The sequence below is a fragment of the Cardiocondyla obscurior genome, linkage group LG13 (assembly GCF_019399895.1).
Source record: "Cardiocondyla obscurior isolate alpha-2009 linkage group LG13, Cobs3.1, whole genome shotgun sequence".
NCBI classification, from domain to species: Eukaryota; Metazoa; Arthropoda; class Insecta; order Hymenoptera; family Formicidae; genus Cardiocondyla; species Cardiocondyla obscurior.
The window spans coordinates 1,107,416-1,133,790 of record NC_091876.1 but is presented as its reverse complement, the minus strand read 5'-3'; the positions used below and the strand labels follow the sequence as shown (position 1 = coordinate 1,133,790).

At 43.2% G+C, this 26,375-nt stretch overlaps 2 protein-coding genes and 1 pseudogene across 3 annotated transcripts; all 3 read left to right on the top strand.

Moving 5' to 3' along the window:
* The first annotated feature begins 3,125 nt into the window (after positions 1 to 3,125).
* Positions 3,126 to 6,206, top strand: LOC139107419 (uncharacterized). Of its 2 annotated transcripts, none has more exons than XM_070664998.1 (2): positions 3,126 to 5,113; positions 5,195 to 6,206. In XM_070664998.1, the coding sequence occupies exon 1, from the start codon at positions 3,147 to 3,149 to the stop codon at positions 3,720 to 3,722; it is 576 nt and encodes a 191-aa protein (XP_070521099.1). In that variant the 5' UTR covers positions 3,126 to 3,146; the 3' UTR covers positions 3,723 to 5,113; positions 5,195 to 6,206. Both variants share the same exon structure in this region, with proteins under 2 accessions (XP_070521099.1, XP_070521100.1).
* A 7,472-nt stretch (positions 6,207 to 13,678) lies between these two features.
* Positions 13,679 to 14,593, top strand: LOC139107737 (uncharacterized). Its single transcript, XM_070665553.1, has one exon. The coding sequence runs from the start codon at positions 13,679 to 13,681 to the stop codon at positions 14,591 to 14,593; it is 915 nt and encodes a 304-aa protein (XP_070521654.1).
* A 7,281-nt stretch (positions 14,594 to 21,874) lies between these two features.
* LOC139107397 (uncharacterized) lies at positions 21,875 to 25,953 on the top strand (annotated as a pseudogene).
* The last annotated feature ends 422 nt before the right edge of the window (positions 25,954 to 26,375 follow it).

The following is a 26,375-nucleotide window of genomic DNA, read 5'->3' as shown; positions in this document are numbered from 1 at the left end:
TATTCCATCCTTCATTTTATTATAATTGTGAGTCCGCCCTCGTTCGTATGCAACATACGTATCTGAGTGAGAGAGAAATCAGATAATAAGGAGAAGCGATTAGCCGGGGGTGTACGTGCAGCGTCACCCGCATTCGAATCGTATGAGCGTGTACTAAATTGTTTATAAACAATAGGCGGCGCGAACGTTTGCGAGCGAGTCGTAGTCGATGGTGACGAACGCGTGAACAAAAGCGAGCGAGAGGGAACGATAGGCGGCGCGAACGGGTGCGAGCGAGTCGTAGTCGATGGTGACGAACGCGTGAACGAGAGCGAACGAGAGGGAACGATAGGCGGCGCGAACGGGTGCGAGCGAGACGGAACGATGGGCGCGCGATCCTTTGCGATCCGCCGCCGCCCCGCCGCTCGCCGCCGCCGACGCCATGACTAAGACTTGCGTGATCACCCCCAACACCCACCCCCACCCCCTTTACACCCTGTAAAAATAAGACACCCCTCCCCTTTCTCCTTTTGAAAAAATTCCAACCCTTTGAAATTCGCGATGCCGCAGGAAAATACCGCGGCGCGATAACGCACTTATTTATTTTTTAAAAATATCAAATTACGTAATTAAAATATCAAATTACGTAATTAAAATATCAAATTTCATAACTTTTATGTTATTGTTATATTTATAAACAATCGATTCCGAGAATCGCAGACAAAGGAGCGATTCCTGGAAAAACACCCCTCCCCGCGTGACGTCAGTACCCCTCGCCCTAGGTCACACGGACACACTAACACGAATTGGTCCAGAACCGGCCTATACCCATCTACTGAGGACTGTGAGAAACAGAACGATTACGAAGAGGAGAAGAAGAAGTACGATTCGCAAAAAACGCATGCTTCCAACAGCAAAGCGCGGTGGCATGCTGCCGATCATTCCGATTCTCGGCGCAGTCGGATCATTTGTCGGTGGAGCCGCGAGTATAGCGAGAGCCGTAAACGAAAGAAAAGCTGCTCGCGCGGCAGCCGGTGGATCCGGCGTACATCTGGCCCCGTACAACGGTGGACGGGGTCTCTCTCTCAAGCCGTACAGGTACCGCAGAGGTACGACTGTTGCGAAGAGAGGAAGAAAAAAAAAACGTCGAGCAGACGTTAAAAATGCCTTTGGGTGCGACTACAAACGTGCAGTTGAATCATCTGGCCAGACGTATGCGCGTTCCTTATTTCAGAGGCGTCTTTATGCGCGACACCCTACCTATGAGTGGTGCGCGTACAAACGAGAGCGGTATCGTCAACCTGGACAACGTGACGGGTCCGGGGACTCACTGGGTAGCGTACGCCAAAAGAGGAGATCGCGTCGCGTACTTTGACGGCTTCAGTAATCTCCGACCGCCCATAGAATTGGTGAGATATCTCGGAGTCGACGTCTCGTCGATAGAATACAATCGACGATTCTATCAAACGTACGATCAGAGTATCTGTGGACAGCTGTGTCTGCGATTTTTAAGTACGATCGACGCGATTACATTTAAAAACTGACGTCGCGACATACTTCGCCTCAGTATCGCTTCGAACATGTCGATCACGCTCACGTTAACCGGTAGGAGCAGCGTTCTCCATTCGAGCTACTCACCGGCATTGGATTTCAGCGACGGTGATTACGAGCTCGGTCTCACGGACTTTGCGACTTACAACACCATACCGAACGTCGATTCTACAAACAATAAATTCTACTACGGCACGGACGGCAAGGAAATTACGATTCCCGAGGGATCGTATGAGATACAGGCAATAGACAAATTTTTGAAACATGCGATGCCGCGACAACGCGACACCGCCGATGGTAATCGTAATGAGAAGAGCGAGAAGAACGATGATTTCTCGATAACGATTCGCGCAAACTTCAACACTATGAGAAGCGAGATCAAATCAGCGTACACGGTAAACTTTTCGAAACCAAACTCGTTGGGGCCGCTTCTCGGATTCTCGCCACACCGCGTACTGCAACCGCGAAAATGGCACGAGTCCGACTTACCGATCAATATAATCAACCTGAATATTATCCGCATCGAATGTAACGTAACCGCGGGAGCGTACTGCAACGGCGAACGCATGCACACGATTCACGAGTTTTCACCGAAAGTGCCACCAGGATATAAGATCACGGAAACGCCCACGCAAGTCATTTACCTGCCGATCATCGTGCGATACGTTACGGATCTCACGATACGCGTCACCAACCAGAACGGTCGACCGCTCGACTTTCGCGGAGAGGAGATCACCGTCAGATTGCACGTGCGACAACAACAACGACGACCACAACGATAACGTGGTATGTTAATACCGAACAAAACGAGTCGCGTTACAACGATCAGTTTCGGTGCTGGGACGATCCAACAGCCTGAACCGCAACAACAACATTTCGCTGTAAATAGCGTCGAAAGGATAGGAAGAAGAAAAAAAAGATTAACCGAAACAAACGTTGAATTTCTGAGATCGCTCGGATTCGCTGTGCGAAATAACTTTATCTGAACGATGTCCGACATTTTGAATATCCGAGACGAACCGGTCTTCGACGATCGAATCGTCAAGATCGAGACTCACGCTTACAATCCGTTCGCCAATACGACGTTCGAACACAGCGATGAGATAAGAATACCGATACAACAGCAAGATCTGTACACGCTACCGCACGATAGTTTTCTCTACGTCGAGGGAAAATTAACGAAGGGCAAGGTGGTTGCGGGAGCTGACGTGACTCTCGGAGACAACTGCATCGCCTTCATGTTCGACGAGATACGATACGAGCTCGACGGTGTGGAGATCGATCGTAACCGAAATGTCGGCATAACCAGCACGCTGAAAAATTACGCGACTGTTTCGTCCAACAGGAGCGTGATTCTGCGGAAAGCGGGATGGCTCAGTCCCACAATCAATGCAAACGGTTACTTCAATTTCTGCGTACCGCTCAACATGCTGCTGGGATTTTGCGAGGACTATAGACGCGTCGTGATCAACGCTCGTCACGAATTGATTCTCATACGAGCGCGCAACGACAACAATTGTCTGGTGGGCAGTTCCGCGGTCGAGCCTAAGGTTGACTTGCTGAAAATACAATGGCGTATGCCTCATGTACTTTTAAACGAGGTAAAGAAATTGGCGATGTTGCGCACCTTGGAGAGCGGTCGATTCGTCAGTATGGGATTTCGCTCATGGGATCTGTATGAGTTTCCGCTACTGCAACTCACGACCAAGCACTCGTGGGCCATCAAGACCGCCACGCAACTCGAGAAACCTCGATACGTCATCTTCGCTCTGCAGACAGGTCGAAAGAACATCATGTCTGAGGACAACAGTCGTTTCGACGACTGCAAACTGACCAACGTGAAGCTCTATCTCAACTCCGAGTGCTACCCGTACGACGATATGAACCTCGACTTTAGCAAACGTAGATACGCGATTCTCTACGACGCGTACGCGCGTTTCTGCAAAGAATATTACGGCTACGAGTATCTCGAACCGAATCTCACCGTCACGTCGTTTCTGCTCAACGGTCCGTTCGTCATCATCGACTGCTCGCGTCAAAACGAGTCGGTTAAAACCGCTACCGTGGACGTGAGATTAGAGTTTGAATGCAAGGACAATGTAGCGCCAAATACCACGGCTTACTGTCTCATCATACACGATCGTTTGGTTCAATACAATCCGTTGACCAACGTTGTACGTAAGATCACGTAGAAATGATCTTCGACGTGTGTATGTAAAGCGGTGAATCGACGACCGTTGCGTATTCACTTCCATTCCGTCGTATGCGTAACGTCGATAGAGAGAGAGAGATTGTCATCGTCGTCATGAAACCATCAAAGTATCAACCGTCTTGTTGGTGCGAGAACGCGAGTCGCATGAAGGAAGATAAAGCTACGCAAACGGATCCTAGATCGACGGATCACTTATTGAACAGAGGAATGACGTATCGAGTGACACCCTCGGGAAACACAGTGGTTGATGCATTCACGCAAACGGATAAAAAGTCGCGAACCGAACGACTTCAGGAACGCGTGACGGATTTTGTCACGAAGCATTTAAAAAAGTAATGCGATTTGGAAAGGAGGGGGAAATTAACAAGACCAATGAATTTGCTCGCGCGTATTCAGTATTGTAACTTCCTTCGATTGAGTCGCATCGTCAAACGTCATCATCATCATCATGTCCACACCAACGTTCGTCGATCTGCAAGGTTATCCCATTGGACGACGTTTCGTCGTGAAGGAAGCAGCGGTGCTGCGAGGTGGTGCCGTTCTCGCGCATTACGTCTTTACGACTCCTATGTCGTGGGGTGCAGTATCGCGAGATGACAGACGTCTCGTTACCTGGCTGGTACGAAATCATCACGGTATAGCGTGGGAAGATGGGGACGTTCTATACAGTCGGGCTAAACGCCTGATCATCAGAGCCCTACAGAATGAGGAGGACTGCTACGATCACGCCATCGTATACGTTAAAGGACTAGAAAAACGCGATTGGCTGCAAGATATGCTTGAAGAGGATTACTACGGCGACGATTATGATGATATCAAATTCTACACAGACAATCTGATCGTCAGGAACATCAAAGAGGATTTTGAAAACATTGAATCGCTCAACGATTTGGACGATTCGATTACTTTCCGCTGTAGAAGACATTGCAAAAATTGCGCCGTACAAAATGTATTTAAATTGTACAATTGGTGGCGTAACCATCAAAATAATGACGTATAATTTTGAATAAAAACTTTTTTTTTGTATCACATACCTATACATGTACGTCTTTCGATTATTTTACCCTCTCCCCAATCACCCCCTCTCTTAATTACCCTCTCCAAAAATTTTTCTAACTGCGTTTTATATTTCCCCACTCTATGCAAATTTTAATTAATGAAAGAGGGGATTTTTCGCAACCGTCCTCGACTCGAGGTACCCTCAGATCGTGCGATCAGTACATTCTTCGCTTTGGCTGCAGCAACGACTTCCTCTACGACTACGACTACGACTGCGAATACGACGATGTATTACAACGAGAGAAACTGTTACGAAGTGCGTCGAAATGATTGCGGTGCTGAAGCCTCATCTAGCGAGAAAAAATTTAACGAGTAAGTTTTTTTCATTCTTATAAAATTAATTACTTCCAATTAATATATTTATATTCATAATTGCGTTTATTTAATTTCCAGCATCTCGCCAAAACGATACGTGACGCGCTTACTCTGCCGGCGATACCCACTGACTCAAACGGGATACAAATATCTTGAGATCGGCGTGAACGTTGGCACGCGTTGTTTTGCGGAAATCATCATAGGTGATAATCAAGGAGATGAATTAACCATGTCGCTCGACACCTGGAAAGAACTGTGCGAGCATCGATGGACAATTCTGAATATGCTTCACGATCGACCGAAGCAACCGTACGACGTTGCGAACATAGGTTCGCTCACAGTACGAATTTGCCGCATGAACGAAATGAAACTTGTACGACTCGAATCGGTCGACACACGTATGGCCATGACCGAAGCTACGTTCACGCGAATGCTGGATTTCGATGATTGCGTCTCTTTAACGTTCAACGTACTTAACAAAGTCCTACCGAAGATCGACGACAAATACGAGCGATTTTGCAAAATCGCTTCCGCATCGAGGAATCGCACCGAGGCAGTGAGCGCTATACGCAGCAGCGATTCCTTCGACGAACAACAAATTGTAGATTGCGAACTACTTGCGCTTGTAATAAATGTATAAAACTGTGTAATATATTTTAACGCATATTCATAAAATAAATATATAATTTTGTAATCGGCACGTATCATTTTTAATCGCTTCTATTCCATCCTTCATTTTATTATAATTGTGAGTCCGCCCTCGTTCGTATGCAACATACGTATCTGAGTGAGAGAGAAATCAGATAATAAGGAGGAGCGATTAGCCGGGGGTGTACGTGCAGCGTCACCCGCATTCGAATCGTATGAGCGTGTACTAAATTGTTTATAAACAATAGGCGGCGCGAACGGGTGCGAGCGAGTCGTAGTCGATGGTGACGAACGCGTGAACGAGAGCGAGCGAGAGGGAACGATAGGCGGCGCAAACGGGTGCGAGCGAGACGGAACGATGGGCGCGCGATCCTTTGCGATCCGCCGCCGCCCCGCCGCTCGCCGCCGCCGACGCCATGACTAAGACTCGCGTGATCACCCCCAACACCCCCCTCCTTTACCCCTATAAAAAATAAGACCCCCCCCCTTTCCCCTTTTGAAAAAATTCCAACCCTTTGAAATTCGCGATGCCGCAGGAAAATACCGCGGCGCGATAACGCACTTATTTATTTTTTAAAATATCAAATTGCGTAATTAAAATATCAAATTTCATAACTTTTATGTTATTGTTATATTTATAAACAATCGATTCCGAGAATCGCAGACAAAGGAGCGATTCCTGGAAAAACACCCCTCCCCGCGTGACGTCATTACCCCTCGCCCTAGGTCACACGGACACACTAATACGAATTGGTCCAGAACCGGCCTATACCCATCTACTGCCGATTTCCCGCGTAAGCCGCTGCCTTCACAGAGCCCTATCGGTACTAGCCGGTTGGCGCGGGTTTCGGATAGTTCGTTGTCGCAACAATTCTCCCGCAGGTGGTTTTCGGCGTTGAAACGTGTAGGCGAAAAGCCTCCTCCACGGTTCTCGGGATGGGTAGCCTCCCATCCCGGGCCCGTATCCGGTCACCCCTTTTTCTGGAAGTTTGCGCCTCCGCCTATGGTCCGCTCCTCTCGCTCCTCCCGCGGCAAGGATAGTCGGCATTCTCGGCCACATACGGTAGCAACATAATTCACCAACGCAATCGTTAATTACCGCCTCGAAAAAAAATAACGCTACACCCTCCGGAGATTTCCGCGACTTCTTTTTGCTCTCCTCGCTATCGCGATTCGTCCAGCGCCGCTGCGCCTTTGTGACGGCCGCGGGGAGCTGCGACGAAGCAGCGAAAGCCGCCACGTCACAATATATATATGGCTTTGGTATATTTCGAGGGCAATTTTTCATATAGATGATACATTTTGAGGACATTTGTCACTTTTGGGGTCCGACCTCAATATTTTTTTTGGAATTGGTACATTTTGGGGGCCATTTTCAAAATAACAACTTTTGCCGTTGGTAACTTCCAAGGACATGAAATGTCTCGGATTGACATGTTCCCAAAATAGACCAAAGACATATGCATAATATTATGTCTTTGGTACATTTTGAGAACAGTTAATAAATAAATTAATTTCTTAACACATATTCACAAAAAATGACTGTATATTGTATTTTACCACTTTTAAATTATTACAACACAAAGAAAATAAAAGAGTTTTTCCGACTTTTAATAATAATTTTACAGTTAAAACTAATGTATTCAGTCCTCAAAATGTACCAAAGACATCTTAGTAGATATACGTTTTTGGTACATTTTGAGGACCAAAAACAATAAATCTAATAATTTGATCTTTATAAAAAAAAACTACGAAATAAAACTTTCAAATTTAAAATTGTAATGGCACAGAAAATAACAACAACAAAAATTATTCTGCAATTAAAACAATCGAGTCAGATAAATGTCATAATAATACAATATACAAGAGTTTTTCGAATTATGTTATACATTCAACATGTGAATTTGAATTGTTTTTTAACTACATTTTCATCCCGTACATTGACAGATGTGCAAATTATGTTTTTCGTTAAAAATAATCAAAAATGTCAATTTAAGCAAAATGTCCCAAAAATATACCATTCGTAAAAATGTCCGATTATTTTATCCTCCGTGCTTGTAAAATCTCATTGTTTTCGGATTATATCTTCTTCCCCTACACTGAAGGATGTGAGTAGATGTATACTGAGCGGTTCTGGATCACTACGTGTTAGTGTATCCGTGTGACCTAGGGCGAGGGGTAATGACGTCACGCGGGGAGGGGGTTGTTAATCGTTCCCTCTCGCTCGCACTCATTCGCGCCGCCCATCATCTCCTCTCGCTCGCACCCGTTGAACGCATGGAGCGGTTCTGGATCACTACGTGTTAGAGTATCCATGTGACCTAGGGCAAGGGGTAATGATGTCACGCGGGGAGGGGGGGTGTTAACGGTTCTGAGTCCGTGAGACCTAGGGCAAGGGGTAATGACGTCATGCGGGGAGGGGGTGGGTATTTATAAATCGCCCCTGTGTCGGCGATTCTAGGAACGAATTGTTTAGAAAATAATAACAACATCGAAACTCTGAAATGCAATATTATTTTTAAAAATGATAAGCGTGTCGTCGCGCAGCGGCATGTTTATGCGGCATCGCGACTTTCAAAGGAGTCGCGATTTTTTCAAAGGAGTCGCGATTTTTTAAAAAGGGTCGTGTGGCGTCGCGGCGGCAACGGGCGGCGACGGCGGCGGCAAGCGGCGGATCGCAAGGTATCGCGCCCATCGTTCCCTCTCGCTCGCACTCGTTCGCGCCGCCCATCGTCTTCTCTCGCTCGCACCCGTTGAACGCACAAGTGTCGCGCGCCTAGCGTCCTCTCTCGCTCGCACTCGTTCGCGCCGCCCGTCGTCTCCTCTCGCTCGCACCCGTTGAACGCACAAGTGTCGCGCGCCCAGCGTTCCCTTTCGCTCGCACCCGTTGAAAGCAAAGTATCATGCGCCCCATCGTTCCCTCTCGCTCGCACTCGTTAAGCGTGCAAGTATCATCCTCCAACTAAAGATTTTTTAAATAGATTTTTTAAATAGATTTTTTAAATAATATTCATGTTGATCCGTTGCAACGGATCACGCTGTGATCTAGAAAGCATGCAACCTCACTCATTCTATCGCTCCTCCGTTATCTCTAAATTCCTTAAGTGTAACTCTCTCATTCGTTCACCCTCACATAAGTTTTTTGTTCACTCGCTCTTATTCACGCGTTTGTCACCATTGACTACGACTCGCGTGATCCTTTTGCGGAGTATCTCGCTTTGAAATATAATATTAAACAAAACTGTAAACTATGAGGATACATAACTGTGTAGGCTCAGGGCTCAAGTGTTTATTCCTCTTCTTATTTTAACGATAAGAAAATTTTGAAGATGTTGCGACGTTGCGACGTTGCAAGGAAGTTTTGTGCCGAGAGGCCAGTACGATTCAAACGCTCGTACAGTTTAGTTTCAATTGACAGTGAAAAAAGAATATTTTGAAAAATGGGAAAAGAAAGAATTTCGGAAGGACTAGATGAAGATATTAGTGAGGACGACTTCAGGCCTTTACGCTTCTTTAACATTGTGAATGATGACAACGACGACGATGACAATAACGCTAATGATGACAATAACGCTAATGAAGTTTGGAGGGCTCGTGCAAATCATATGGGTGAGGTGGAAGAGGAAAATAGAGAAAATCCTGAGGGGGAAAATGAAGAAGAAGAATCAGCGCCTGAAGGAGATTTTATGACGGAGATGCAACAAATGTTCGACCAGATGTTTAGTGAAATCGGCGATGATGTTGCAATAACTGAAGTCACCACCGAAATCACCAATCAAACATCACACTGCCGCATCTTTTTTTATTACACTAACGATTATCTATTTTACTGTATACCATGCTTTATGGAGGAACAGTTATTAGCGCATGAAGATTTTAAAATGGTGAGATGTCACCGCACCGAAACATATGAAGTTCTTCTGACTGAACAACCCATCTTCTGCGATAAGTGTAAAAATTCATTGGCAATTATTATAAACTCAGATATGTGTCAGTCATGCAATCCATAAATGTCACCAGTGCCTTTGTCGTCACCAGTGCCTTTGTCGTCACCAGTGCCTTTGTCGTCACCGTCATCATCGTCATCACTGTCATCATCGTCGTCGTTTGTCATCATAGCTCATGTTGTTTTTTATGCTCATGTTGTTTTTTATGCTCATGTTGTTTTTTATGCTCATGTCGTTTTTATCAATTGTTGTAATGATTCCTTGCTTATGTTGTTTTTATCAACTGCCCATGCGGAAAATGATTCCTTGGACACAGATCATCAAAGAGCTCCACGAATTATGGAATCTATAATTGGTAAGTATTAAAAAGCAAAAAATAAAATAAAAAAAATATTTGTTATTTATGTATAGTATTATTAAAATTTTTTTTCTATTACAGAAGAATTATTTTGGCGCAAAGCCGTCACCTTCATCGAATTACAAAAAGCGCAAAGCCAACGTCACCGGCGCCTTCATCATAGTCATCATAATCATCATAATCATCATAATCATCATAATCATCATAATCATCACCATCATTGTCATCATTGTCATCACTGTCATGATCATCTGTATCACCATCGTTATATTAATCATTCATTTATGTAAAATCGCTAATGTATATTGTCGTGCGTATGTATTCTAGCGTAGTATATAAGATTTTATACAAATCATGTATTAGAGACTAAAAATATGTAAAAAAAATCTGAGCTCTAGGAGCAGCACGAGCTCTCATTATTTTTTTCCATACAGTTTAAATGTTAATGTTAGTGGATAAAATAAATTTTACAGAAATACTAAAGATTAGTATGAGAATTAAAAATATAAAATCCGGGTGCTTTTGTGTCTTTAATTCTGATAATAGTCTTTAGTGTTTCTGTAAGATTTATTTTATCCACCAACATTCGCAATGTATGGGAAGAAAATTAATGAGAGCTCGTGCTGTTCCTTGAGTTTTCAGATTGTACACTGCTAGGATTTAGCTCTTACCATTCCTTGACTTTTAATATTTGTACATCGCTAGGATTTTTGTAGATAAAACGTAACTATTGTATAAAGAATAACTTGTATAGGATAATATAATTTAAAAATAAGTAGTAAAATGTTAAAAAAAAGCTGCGATAAATGCAATAACATGAAAATGTATAATTTAAAAAATATAATTAATAAAAAATGATAAAAATAGAAAATTTTTTAGTAAAATTTTTTTGAAACACCTTGTATTGTTTGCATTTCTTTTCACTTAGTCTCTTGTTCAATTATCGCTCTCGCTCACACTCTATCGCGCTCACACTCTATCGCGCTCTCACTCACATCCCTTGTTAGCAATCACTTCAAGATGTGTAGCATGCATGGGTTTCGCTAGATGCGATTCTTTTTTATACCTGTGGTAAAAAAAAAAAAAATCTCATGTTTTTTCAAGATTCGTTTCAAGATGCATAATGTTCTACATGCCTGTGCGTTAAAAAATCTTTTTTTTCTCGTATTCATTCTTGCCATTTGGTATTGCGTTCAAGTGTCGTTCACGCTCACATTCTTTTTCGCGCTCTCACTCTTTCACGCTCTCACTCACACCCGTTAGAAATCGTTTCAAGATGTTTTCGCTAGATACACATGCCTATGTGATGAAAATCATTTGCGTCTTTTTTTCGTCACTGGATCCTTTATATTGCATGACCATGCTTCAGTCTCGTACGAGTTTTTCAGTTAGGAAGAAGTTTTTGAGGAAGGAAGTAGAAATTTGTGAGAAAGAAAGTAGAAGTTTGTAAGGAAAAAAGCAGAAATTAAAAAAGAAAAAATGTCTTATTTTGGACAACAATGTAAGTACTTTAATATTATTTATAAATGTATTGTATATTATTTTTTAATTCTATATATTATTTTTTTAATTTTTATTTTTTAGCAAAGCAACAGATGTGTGCCAATTATCGGAAAGGCAGTTGCAATAATGCAGCCTGCGCGTTTGTACACAGTTATAAAGACTGTTTTAACTATCAAAACACTAGGTGTACAAACGCGAATTGCAAATATCTACATATTACGAGCGTAGCACAGGCTCGTTATGAAACTACTGGTGTGGTGACGAACCAGTTGAGGTACGAGGTTGGGCGTACTTTACAAAATACTAACATTTGTGGCGATTATAAAACTGGCCAATGTTCACGCGAAAATTGTCAGCGCCGGCATATCGCGCACCGGGACGTGTTAGAATGTGTGGTGTGCTGCGACACTATTGTGAGAGACACATTTGGTGCAGCAAATTGTGGGCACATATTTTGCAACACCTGTGCATTGAAATGTGAGGGGCCTTCACAAAACAATAACATCTTAACAGTGGTGTGTCCGGTATGTCGGTCCGTAGGCGGCTATGAACAGTTACATTAAGATTAAGGCTAATGTTGTTTTTTTGACAGTTATGTTTATTGCTTTTGATGTTTATTGCTTTTGATGTTTTTTCACGTTTTTGTTGTTTTTTTCACGTTTTTGATGTTTTTTCACGTTTTTGATGTTTTTTCACTGCTTTTTGATTTTTACGCTATTGTAGTATATTGCGTTTTTTAATTTAAGATAATTATAATATGACATAGTATAAGATAACATTGCGTTTTTAGTATATAAGTTAATGTATCCACCACGTTTTAGTATATAAGTTTAATATTTTTTGCGATAATTAGATTTGATGTTTTTTTAAAAAAATAAATACATTTTTAATTAATAAAAAATTAAAATTTATTTTTTTTATTTTTTGTAAAATAAAATTATTTTTTCTTTTATGTACATATAATTAAAAACTAAACTTATAATTTAAAAAACATAAAATTTATTTTTTTCATAAAACTAAAATTATTTTTCTTTTTATGTACATATATAAATAAAAAACTAAACTTATAATTAAAAACATATTCCTTGCGCTCGCTGCCGACAGCCTTTTTCCGCCGCTGCGGAATACAGATAAGTCTAACGCGGTCTATACCGATCCGCTTTTATTTCCTCAAATGAGAGGATTGCTTCTTTTTATAATTTGTACTCTGCTTTTTATTATGTTTATTATCGCTTGTTATTTTCTTTATTTGTTTGTTAAATATATTTGAATTTTGTTTGTGAATTTGTCAAGTGTCTGCCTTTATGTTTTAAATTGTGACCCCCTTATTCTGCGCGACTTGCAGCGCCGGCTGGACACCGTCAACGTCCACATTGGTGACCCCGACGTGATATAAACGTCACTTTTCTGCACTCCTTGATTTTGATCCCTCTGATCAGACGATCACAATCAGGGTACGCAGCTTTGCAAAACTCTGGCATTACTTGGCCATTTCCTTGACATAAAGGCAATCACTCCTTTTATTTTTGTGCTTTCGTCAATTTAACGAACTCGGGACCTGGTGTCGAGACATCCTTCGAATTCGGTACTTTCATTGAGAAATTTTTGGTCACGAAGGATCTCTCTTTTATTTTATTTTATGTACTTTTACTCTCGCGAAATAATTTGACAACCCGCGATCACGAACCTTAAAAAAAAAAAAAAAAAGAAAATAATTACAAATCATTGTCGCCTTACAACTTGAATAAAGTGACTAATTGTGCAGATCCACGGAATATGGATCCTTAGTTTTTGGGCCATTATTTGATTTTTAATTTTTTATTATTATTTTCTGGGTCCTTTGCGAGTTGCATCATTAACAACACGATATTTTCTTTGTTGATCGCGTTTCATTACTATCATTTTATATCCGGTGACTTTTGGTACGGCGTTATCACTTCCTGTGACTTGACGCACGGTTTCTTTGTCTTCTTGACTTTTGTCTTGTTGCGTCAGCCTTCGCTGACTCAGGCAGTTACAGATACGGGTTCGGTTCCGTCGCGCCTGATAACTGATACTGTCGATAGCTCGATAGTTAATCAGAAACCTAAGAAGAAGAGAAAGAGGATGTCTAATCCGCCGGTATTGACTCCTCAAGTTTCGCCAAATAGTACGAACGATCAGAACAGGTCACAGGAAAGTACCGCCACGCCATTACCTACTAAGAATATGGCGATGCAATCGGTATCCGGTAGCCACATGGCTGCTGCCGACGAATCCACCGATGCTATCAAAAATTGCAAGCTGCCACCTTTCTGGAAGGAGAACCCGGAGCTTTGGTTTTTCCAGGTTGAATCTGCTTTCCAGATCAACTGCGTCACAAATGACGACTTTAAATACCACATGGTGGTTTCCAAGCTGGACTCCGACTCCCTTCAGGAAGTGGCAGATATCATTAAGTCTCCGCCGCGAGAACGCAAATATGCGGGCCTTAAGAAGGCAATCCTTGATCGGTTCATGGACTCAGCGGACCGTCAAATGAGGAAGCTGCTCATCCAACTAGAGCTGGGTGATCGAAAACCCTCGCAGTTACTTCGTCGCATGCGATCTCTCGCGGACAATCGCGCTTCGGAAGATGTCCTTCGCGTTAAGTGGATGGACCTGCTGCCTTCTAGTGCGCAGCGTCTTTTACGATTTTTCAAAACTTCATCGCTGGATGAGCTTGCGGCCGCGGCAGATGAGCTCCTTGAGGACAATACAAATCCTACGGTCTTAGCCGTAGCCTCAAATAAAGTTCAGGCTGAAACTAATCCCGTCCTTCCTGCCTGCTCCATGGATCCTTCGATCCAAGCCTCCCTTCTGGCTCTGCAAACGTCCATGTCACAGCTCATCGGACTCAATCGCGACCTTCTCAATCAAATGAAGGCATTAACGACTCTCAATCGCGACCGTCGCACCCGCGAACGCTCATTGTCTCAATCTCGGTCACGTCCGCGCTTTCGCAAGGCTCCTTCTGATATTTGTCGCTATCATCAGCGATGAGGACCCATGGCTTTACGTTGCATGCAGCCATGCAAATTTGTACAGAAAGCTACCCCTTCAACCGCGTCGGGAAACTAATTGCGCCAACGCACGTTCAGGCGGCTACCGTTGGCTTTCCCAACTCGGAAAAACGCCTAATCGTTTTTGATCGAGCTTCGGGAATTGAGTTTTTAATTGACTCCGGCTCTTCCATCTCGTTAATACCACGCGGCGAGGTTAACGTCAAACCGAATCCCAAACTCACGCTCTTTGCGGCTAATTCAACACGAATAAAGACTTACGGTCAACAGAGTCTCACCGTCAATCTTTCTCTCAGACGGGACTTTAAATGGAATTTCATTATTGCTGATATCACCACAGCTATTTTGGGAGCAGACTTCCTCGCGCGTTATGGTCTTCTTATAGACCTTAAAAATAAAAAACTGATCGATTCAAAGACAAGCGTGTCTACTGTTGGTTTTTGTAAAACGGTGCGAGATTATAATATCTCACACGTTGAGAAACGCCCTATTCCGGAGGGACCTTTCAGGGACAGTTACGACAAGTTACTTCAGGAATACGCGGACCTCGCTTCATCAACAGCATTGACTTTTACGGACAATCCAACTGCTGTTCACCATCACATCATTACACAAGGACCTCCGACTTACGAGCGACCTCGTCGCCTCATCGGTGATCGGCTCAACGCAGCAAAAAAGGAATTCAATAACCTACTGGATAAAGGCGTCATTCGTCCATCATCAAGCCAATGGGCCAGCCCACTTCACCTTGTCTCCAAGCCCCTGGGTGGTTGGAGAGTCACGGGTGATTACAGGCGCCTCAACGCCCAAACAATTCCGGACCGTTACCCGCTGCCTATCATCGAGGATCTATTGCAAGACTGTGAGGGAAACAAAGTCTTCAGCACAATAGACCTGCAAAAAGCGTACTATCAAGTGCCGGTAGCAACGGAAGACATCGAGAAGACAGCCGTCACAACTCCCTTCAGCCTTTTCGAGTTTCTTGGCATGCCCATGGGACTTCGCAACGCTTCTCAGACATTCCAGAGGGTTATAAACAATCTTCTACGAGAACTACCATTCGTCAGGAGCTACTTGGATGACCTACTGATTCTCTCCTCCTCTCATGAAGAACATCTCGAGCACTTGAAGCAGCTGTTCGGATTACTTCGAGAAAACAACTTGTCCATCAATCTGGAGAAGTGCTGCTTCGGAGAAACATCTGTAAATTTCCTGGGATTTACGATCTCCGAGCAAAGATATGAACCTCCACCACGCAAGGTTCAGGCTATTCGTGAATTTCCAAAACCACAAACTTTTACTCAACTGCGACGATTCCTCGGGATGCTCAACTATTACAGGAGATGCATTCCTCACGCAGCTTCTACACAAGCTCCACTACACGATCTCCTTAAGAACGTTCCGAGGAAAAGCAAAAAGGACATCGTTTGGACTCCAGAAACCGATCAAGCTTTTGAAGACTGCAAGGATGCCATAGTCCATGCTTGCAAGCCTTCCTTTCTCAACAACACGGCACCTCTGACTCTTACGACGGATGCTTCAGACACAGCAATTGGTGCCTCACTCGAACAAGAAATCGACGGTGTTTCCAAACCAATTGGATTTTTCTCCCGCAAACTGAGCGACACGGAGAAAAGATACAGCACCTACGACAGAGAATTACTGGCAATCTTCGCCTCCATCAAGTTCTTTCAACGATTCTTGGAAGGACGTAGCTTCACCATCAGGACAGACCATAAACCATTGATTTACGCTAATCAACAGCGTTCGGACAAAGCCTCACCACGACAAGCTCGCCAACTTGACTACATCCTGCAATTTAATGCGCACATAGTGCATCTTAAAGGGCAGGATAACAGCGTAGCAGATTCTCTTTCTCGAACGTGCACCATCGACATGCCAACTCAGCTTGACATTCGCACGATTCACGAGGCTCAATCAAGGGACAACCAGCTTCAAGAAGTTCTCCTCAACTCTTCGCTTAACCTTCAGGATCTCTTCATCGATGGATTCAACGTCTTCTGCAACACCTCCGACGGACTAGTACGACCATACCTACCTCAGGATCTTCGACGCACCGCTTTTGATGTCATCCACGGTTTATCTCATCCCAGCAACAGAACAACTTTAAAGACCATCAAGTCAAAATTCTGCTGGCCCAACATCAATTCAGACACTACTCATTGGACACGGACCTGTGAATCGTGCCAACGTGCCAAAGTCTCTAAATATAACCGTACGGCTCTCGACAAATTTACGTGCCCTGACAACCGCTTCGAGCACATTCATTTGAACATCATCAAAATGCCGCTTTGTCAAGATTATCAATATTGCTTGACAATCATCGATCGCTTCACCAGATGGCCTGTCGTCGTTCCTTTGAAGAACATCTCTGCCCGCACAGTCGCCGACGCTTTCTTCAACTCATGGATTTGTGTTTACGGAACACCTCTCACAATTACTTCGGATCAAGGAAGTCAATTTGAATCTGCTCTTTTCTCCTGTCTGGCCTCATCCATGGGAGCTCATCGGATTCATACAACACCATATCATCCACAAGCTAACGGAATTGTTGAACGCCTTCATCGCACACTCAAAACAGCTTTAATGTGCGATCCACACACTCCATGGCCAAATCTACTTTCTTCAGTATTACTCGGCCTCAGAACTGCACATAAGGAGGACCTGGACGCCTCCCCTGCAGAAATGCTTTATGGCACTACTCTTCGCTTACCTGGAGAATTCTTTGTGACACGCTCCTCACAAGCAAATCCTACCGAATTTTTAACCAGCTACCAACGCTTGATTCAAACAATTAAACCAGTTCCAACATCTCATCATTCAACAATCAAGCCGTTCCAATATCCTGAACTTTCAACATGTACCCACGTTTTCAAGCGCGTCAACACAATCAGAAGACCTCTTCAACCACCATACACGGGACCTCACAAGATCATCAAACGACTCAACGACAAAACATATGTCATCAAAATTGATGGACTGGAGAAAGTCGTTTCTACAGACTCCTTGAAACCAGCTTTCATAGAGTCACATATCAGTGGACAAGCAACGGCATCCCGGACTCATACCAGCTCTTCTGAAGATCTTATCTTCTCAACACCTGAAGACCCTAAACCATCATCTTCAAGACCACGAAGAGTATCGTTCCCTTCTCTGGATGATCAGGAAACTGGAGGGGGAGTGGTTGTGGCGGATCCCTCCGACGCTACACGTCGGATGACGCCACCTCACACGTTACCGACCATACGAAGAAGAAAGCAAATTTTAGTACCGCGGCCTTTCTTCTAATAATTGTTTACTCCATGAACGAACTTTGTCTCCTCCATAAACGGACTTTGTCTCGGGACTTTACCCGGCTGACTTCCGGGACTCTCCCGATTTACTTTCCTTATACAATAGCTCTGAAGGTTCGTTGCATCAGCCGAGCCCTCAGAGTCCCTCCGAATTTCATAGCGAGCACATCGCTGAACTGTCGTCTTCTACGACACTTTATATTTTATATTCCATTCATTCTACCGCGTTCCAGTTTGTGCATCGAGTGCATGTGTGCAAAACACTCTGCGTTCTCAAGCCTGGCCAGGCTCTGTTACGAATCACAAATTGCGAACGGCGAAACACGAATTGCGAACCGCAAGCTGCGAACTGCGAGTTCCTTGCGCTTGCTGCCGACAGCCTTTTTCCGCCGCTGCGGAATACAGATAAGTCTAACGCGGTCTATACCGATCCGCTTTTATTTCCTCAAATGAGAGGATTGCTTCTTTTTATAATTTGTACTCTGCTTTTTATTATGTTTATTATCGCTTGTTATTTTCTTTATTTGTTTGTTAAATATATTTGAATTTTGTTTGTGAATTTGTCAAGTGTCTGCCTTTATGTTTTAAATTGTGACCCCCTTATTCTGCGCGACTTGCAGAGCCGGCTGGACACCGTCAACGTCCACACATGTACGTAGGAATTCTATACTTTTCTCTCCGCCGCTAGTTGCGTCATGCCGAAAATCTAAGGCGCAAAAGACCCCCTTCCTTGTCGTCTAAGGTAAGGGATGCTAGACATATATAAGCGGACCCGCGGCCCGAGCGAGCGTTCAGTCTTTTATTGAAATTTTTTAAGTCGGAAACACTGTGCAAACCCTGGAAGTCACACCCGAGGGCTGCAAAACGCTTCAAGCCGACAAATTGTAATAACACTGCGTCTACCTGGACTTCCCGAGCTAATTGACAGTTGTAAAGGCGCTGCGCTCAACTAATAATAAAATCAAAGTAATTTGATTGAAATTTTAAAACAATTTGCCTTATTTCCAAACCTGACTCCTTTAGTATTAAGAGAAATTGATGTAACTAGTTACTGGTACATCTACAAATCCGGAGAATTTAAAGAGAATGATCAAGCGTAAAATTAATGATGGCCGCTAAGTCGTTCTTTTCTTCCTCCTTTGTAATAAAGCATACGTATTCCTGAATAAATTACCAAACCATATCTTTTCATAATTAATTGCTCAAAAGTGCAGATTTGTTTTTCCGCTGCGAAGGTTGCACTACGACCTGAGGGTTGTCTGCAATACTTGCCATCTTAAATAACAAATCCTAGCATTTTGCAAATCAAACCTTTCCTACATCAACAATGAATTGCTCAATAGTGCAGGATTGTTTTTTGCTGCGAAAAGTGCATCACGACCTGAGGGTTGTCTGCAATATTCGCCATCTTAAATACAAATCTTAGCATTTCGCAAATTAATTTCTTCCCTCTCACGATCGTCTGTATTTTACTGCATCACGATTCTTCCTTCCTTTAAAACTGTCTGCAAGCATGTGCATAATCGTAACGCAACTGCACAATTGCACTACGATCTAAAGGATCGTCTGCAAATACGTGCTACTCAATCACGATCTGCATACTTCTGCACAACAATTTTCCCTTCTCTCCAATTGTCTGCGAGTAATGTGCTTAATTGATATTTTAATGTATAGCCGCACCACGATCTGAACGGTCGTCTGCGATTCGTGTAATTCAGAAACAATAGGCATACTTCCGCATCACAATCTCCTCTTTTATTCCATAAAATCATTTGCTAAATAGTGCAAACTCGATAAAAATCGTTTGCATTTACGCATTATGATTCTAGATGGTATGGAGGAAAAAATATAGAGGCGGGAAGAAGAGGCGCGAAAGGGCGGAGATTTACCGGCGACTACGAAACCTCATCGCCGTCGAAAAAACCACTGTCAACCAATCCTCCAGCTCTCCCCCTCTAAAGTCGTTCGGGGCACCCGAAAAAACCGCCCCAAGTGAACCGCAGCCCGAGCCATCAAAGCCCAGAGGCCCCAGGATAATCAGTATCTAAACGGGCCATTTTATAACGGTCCATCGTCCGCCGCGGATAGTCGAAACTGTAGACTTAAATGCTTCCGAAAATGAAGTAGAGGTCTTGGGCGAAAAACCTCCGGATCGAAATACAATCGATAAACTATTTAATAAACTAATCGATAATGCTAATTGTACTTCAAAAGAAAATATATAAATTTTAAAATAAGAAAGATTTGTTCCTTTAACCTTCTACTATAAGGCAGAAAAGGCTCTTGCCATCCCGGGGTATAATCGGTGCATGCAGATTGCCCCTTAAACTAAAGAAGAGCAACTCCATTCTAGACCTTAGGATACCTAGAGTAGAGAAATAAATATCGACGCTTTGGTCCTTTTTAATATTTCCCCTAGAAATCCCTAAATCTACAAGTCGAGACGTCACAAACTACATCTACAAACATAGGGCTACAACATGGGGAAACAAGGGATAGCCCTTTGTTTACATTACTCGCTTGCAATGGATAAAATTCATTTTAAGAATAAGGCGTGGTACTCTTATAGGCGTTGGTACACTTATCTACTTCTCTCAACTCGTTGTCTTGCAGATATCGCGTTGCTGATCCCTTTGATCTGCCAGGCCTCGGTGACGTCGTCGGCTGTTTACTCTTGCATACTGCCTCTACGTGACCTCGACAATAACAAGCGTTGCATGTTTTGAAACAATGACGGCATCTGTTCGCCCTGTGGTTTGGTCTACCACAGAAGTAGCATTTTTCTTCACGTTCGTTGTTATGGCTCCTACTAAGATTGTGCGTTTCTTTTTCAGCTGCATCGTTGCGTGTTATTCTGATATTGCAAAAGGCGATCATGTTGCCAGAGGCGATCAAATTTTTTTATTTCTCAACGTGTACATTTCACCCTTGGAATTTTTATGTTCTAATGTTCTGAATTATCCCGCTGCAATCTTCGTTGCGTTTTCGCGCGTCAGGGCTTCCACTGATGCTGCCTCAAATGTTATTTCCTTATTTTTAAATAATTATACTCTTATCGCTTTATCCTTGATCCCGCAAACAAACTGGTCTCTTAAGGTCACTTTTAAATCTCGAAAGTTATAATTAAATGATAATTTCTTGAGATTACATGTTAGCCGCATATTCAGCTATCAATTCTGACACTTCTTGTTTCGCTTGATTAAAGATACATATTTCTATGACTTCTGAAGGAGCTAAGCACAAATAATCGTCCAAGACTTTTTGCAACTGTTCATAACTTTTCACACCTGGCTTGTCTGGTGAGCATAGGTTGCGGAGCAATTTAAACAATTCTTTGTCCAACCTGGTCAACTGATAACCGCCTTTCTTTTGGCATCCGTAATGTTATTAGCCTCAAAACAGATTTTGAGACGGTCTGCAAACGTTTTCCAATCGTCTCTTTTCAAATGGAATTCAAGTTACGGCGCTCCCAATTTAAGTGCTTCTATTGCCATCGTGCCTTCGTCACAAGTGAAATCTTAATGAAAGAAGTCGGGCACTTATGTCACATCATAAATGAGGACGAAGTGAAACTCGATCCTAAAAAGATAGACGCATCAAAAAATTTTTCTCGCCCAAAAGACCCTAAAGGAATTAAACAATTTCTTGACCTTGCTGGCTATTACAGACGCTTCATCCCGGGCTTTTCGAAAGAGGCAAAGCCATTAACTCAACTTCTTAAAAAAGAAACTTCTTTTATCTGGCTGGAAGAACAAGAAAATGCTTTTTGCATGTTACGTGACCTCTTATGCTTGGAGCCACTTCTCTAACACCCGGACTTTACGAAACCCTTTGTCCTTACGGCGGACGCTTCGGGTTACGCGATAGGGGGTATCCTAAGTCAAGGGAAAATAGAAAAAAATAAACCGATAGCATACGCCTCGCGTCTTCTCAACGGAGCAGAATGTAATAAATCGACTATAGAGAAAAAACTTTTAGCCATTGTATATTGCACAAACTATTTTAGACCATACCTCTATGAGAATCAGTTTACACTCGTGACAGACCACAAACCTCTTGTTTGGCTTAATTCGATAAAAGATCCAACGTCTCGGTTGATAAGATGGCGGCTTAAACTGGCGGAGTTTGATTATCGCGTCGAGTATAAAGCTGGTAAAATAAACATTAATGCCGACGCGTTATTAAGAAACCAAGTAACGCGACACACACAAGAACTTCCACTTGAGGTTATCTCAAGTGACGAAGAAATATTTGAGGCGACGTCCGACACTCGAGCGCGCAACGCGGTGAACTCGGATAACATAAACATCTTGCCCGAGTCTGCCGGTAACATAAACCAAAGTGGCGATAGCTTAGAACCAGATGCCCTCTCGAGTGACGGTTTCGATAACGAATACACAGATAGCGAAGTATCAAATAACGACGTATCAGATAGCGACTCCATTTCAAGCGATCAGTCCGACGACGAAATATTCGATAACATTAACAAACCGTATCACTTTCCAAACCACTACATGACCATAATAAAGAACACTAAAGATAACATCCTGTGCTGAAAGGATAGTCTGGTAGTATTTATCTGGGAAACCGGACAACCATGCGACTTAGGAGCTGAGTTGTTAAAGCAGAATTCGATTCTACCAAAAATTAATGAACCGACGATTGGACGAGCGCGTCCTATACCATACAAAAATAGACATATCATTGTATTAACTCTTCCTGATAGATCATCCACTGTATCACAAAGAAATAACATTAAGGAAGCAATCCTATCTTTATACGATGTAGTAAGAGAAATCGGCATTACCGATTTTTCAATCACTAAAGGGAACGTCGGTAACATACCTTGGGAAACCGTCCATAAGTACCTTGACGATACATTCCGAGGCATGGAGACAACAATTACAATTTGTTTAAATAAAATTGTCGTACCTCCTGAAAACCGCCGAGAAGATATTATAAAAGAGTACCACGCTTCTCCTCTCGGAGGCCATAAAGGAGTTACGAAAACTTTCAGACGAATCCGCGAAAAATATACGTGGCCGCAACTGAAACGCGACGTAGAGCGGGTAATCAGGTATTGCAATAACTGTCAGAAGAAAAAGCTTATTCGTGTTAAAGCCAAACAACCAATGGTACTTACAGACACCCCCGACAGTGCATTTGATAAAATATCTATGGACATTATGGGTCCATTATCGGTGTCGGAAAACGGAAACGCGTATATTCTAACTATACAAGATTTACTAACGAAATATTCCGTTGCGATACCTTTGCGAAAATCCGGCGCTTTAGACGTTGCAGACGCGTTAATTAATAAATTCATATGCGTGTATGATGCGCCGAAAGCCTTGCTTACCGATCAGGGAAGTCACTTTTTAAATAGCCTAATGCGAGCCATAGCGAGAAAGTTTAAAATATCCACTTACAAAACCACAGCCTACCGACCACAGTCTAATAGTTCGGTAGAACGAGCTCACCATGTTCTATAGGAATACTTAAAGCAAATTGTTGGAGACAAATCTAATTGAGATAAATACCTCGAACTTGCGAATTTTTTTTATAACACCAGTGTCCACGAGGGCACCGGGTATACTCCCCACGAACTAGTGTTTGGGAAAACAGCGCGAGTCCCAACAAGCGAGAGATTCCCATAGGACATAGGTAACGAAAGTTATTCTGAGTATTTGTCCGAATTATTTGACAAGATTCGCGATGTGCAAAAAAACGCACGCGAAAATTTAATAAAAGCGAAAGAGCGTTCTAAAGAACGATATGATAAACGAATTAATACTTTAAGTCTTAAAGTGGGAGACACAGTGTATTTATTAAAAGAACCCACTAATAAATTAGAAGACCAATACGTAGGACCGTATCCGGTTATAGAAATTTTAGCGAATAATAATGTTAAAGTTAAGTTAAATTCGAATAGAAATAAGGTTGTTCATTTGGACAAACTGAAAAAGACTCCCACCACCAACGCCACTCCCACTCCACGTGACTGGGATCCACCTCAACGACCATCGGAGCCAGAGTCGACACATTCCTGCGACGACCACTGAACAGCAACATGCATCTAACTATCTGTGGGCTGGTTCTTCTCCCATTTGCCGCTGCCATGATCGGCTACGATTGCAGCGGGGAAGGCATGAACATTACCACATTGTCTCTTCTGGACATCGGCAATTGCGACATTGGAAACACTACTCCGAAGCAAGAAGATGTTTACATACAATTGATGCAAACATCAGATTACGATAGAATATCTATCACCCAATGCAAGATCGAGATAGATAGAATCGTCGCCTACTGTGGGATGCATTCTCATGTCTCGATGGTGCACAATGGACGCAGAGAATTTATAGTAGAAGTCGGAGAGCAATCCTGTAAACGAATACACAATACGGGAACTGCAACGATAGCCAACGCCATACTGGACGGACTCTCCAGAAACTCAACGAACTACCGAAGCGCTACCATAGCCGGCTCGGTATCAGTGGATGGAAAATGCAGCGGAACCCAATACTCTGATGCATACGGATCTTGGGAAAATGCAATCGTCCAGGCGTCAATAAAAATCACACTTAAATCTTTCGAGACTCCAGTGAAGAGATCCTCCGGACACGTCATACTGCCGTCGGGTACCCAGTGTTCATTTTCTTCTGGAGGATGTTTGGACGCAGAAGGAGCAGAAACATTTTGGTCCGTACTACCTACGGATACGTGCCATTTTGACCAGTACGATATCCTCTACGAGGGATTAGCAGCGAAGCTCACGTCTCCGTCTAATCCACAAGCACCAATCATCTACACCGTGACGACTCGGGAAACAACCTTTGCATTAACGAAAACGCATGAGACCAATCTGTGCGGCTATAAATTGATGCAAACGGAACACCCAAAACTGTTCATTTTGGAAACGAGCAAAGGAAGTACTTTCAAAATACGCTCAAGGCTTGCCGTGGACAACTTGGACATCTTCTCCTACGTAAAATCCAAATTCGTGTACGTAGAGAAACATCTCAAAACGCAGCTAACTCGTCTTTACCAAGATATCATGGAACAAAAGTGCGCTGTAGAGAAGCAAATTATACAAAATGCTCTCTCTCTTGCAAGCATAGCTCCGGACGAGATGGCTTACAGAATCATGAAGGGCCCCGGATATACCGCCATCACTACGGGCGAGGTAATCCACATGGTAAAATGCATTCCCGTGGAGTGCAAGATCCGACAAACGAAAGAATGTTTCAACGAACTGCTTGTTACTCATCGTAATCAGTCATTCTTCCTCCTGCCACGATCAAGAATTCTTACAACAACGGGAACGCATAAGGACTGTAATGGGCTGCTGCCGACAATGTATAAAATCGACAGCATCTGATACAGATTAACCCCGCGACCCGTGGAGGCATTGGCCCCACCTATAATCGAGCCTTTAACTCAGCCCAAATGGCAATACTCAAGCCCAACCTCTCTGGCAACAAGCGGCATTTATTCAACCGAAGACTTGGATCGATTAAGAACACATATTATGTTCCCCGTCGAAAAACCATCGATGCTGAACAACATCGCTCAAGGAGCCATGGGAGGAAAAGTCAGGTCAGGAACTATCTCGATGATCAACCTGCTTGACGAGGCTTCACTGGACCGTATTGCTGAATCTGCAGGAGCCAGAATGTGGAAAGGATTTGTCTCCTTTGGATCAGCCAGCGCCGGAATATTTGCGATATTCCTGATTGCGCGAATAATCAAACTCTGTGTGGACACAATCATCCATGGATACGCACTTCATACGGTCTATGGTTGGAGTTTACATCTACTTGGAGCAATTTGGACATCAGTCACAAATTTACTTCTTCATCTTGGAGGCCGAGAAGTTACCAGATCCAGAAACCAGAAGGACAAGGACGAGGAAACCCTTTCACCGTCAGAAAATCTGCTCCCCGGCCCCTCCAGTGCCCCAGACCAACAGCAAGAAACCAGTGCTCCCGTAGAATCCAAAAACAATGTTAACCCTACCCAATAAACGTATCACGCGTTGCGACAATACTTAAAGAACTTTGATGTGCGTGATTCAAAAGTGTAATAAAAATAAGTTGTTAGCAAAAAGCACCGGCACATAGGCCGATCTTTTATTTTAAGGGGGGAGGTGTTACGTCCCGCCAAATAACATGTATTTTATAGGAATATTTTTGCAAATACATTTAAGTATAATCTAATATTCATGTATGTAATGCTTAGAAAGTAAGACATATATAAATTTATATCACTTTACCCATGCGTAGTATAGCATTAGTTGCGCCGACGTTATATTCAGTAGCTTAGCATTATTCACGCCGACGCTAGAAATCAGTAGTCTAACTTTATTCCCGCCTACAGAGGCTTCCACTTCCATGCGGCCCGCAGCGCCGAACGCCGCTATTCCCACCACCACCGTTCCACTTCCAG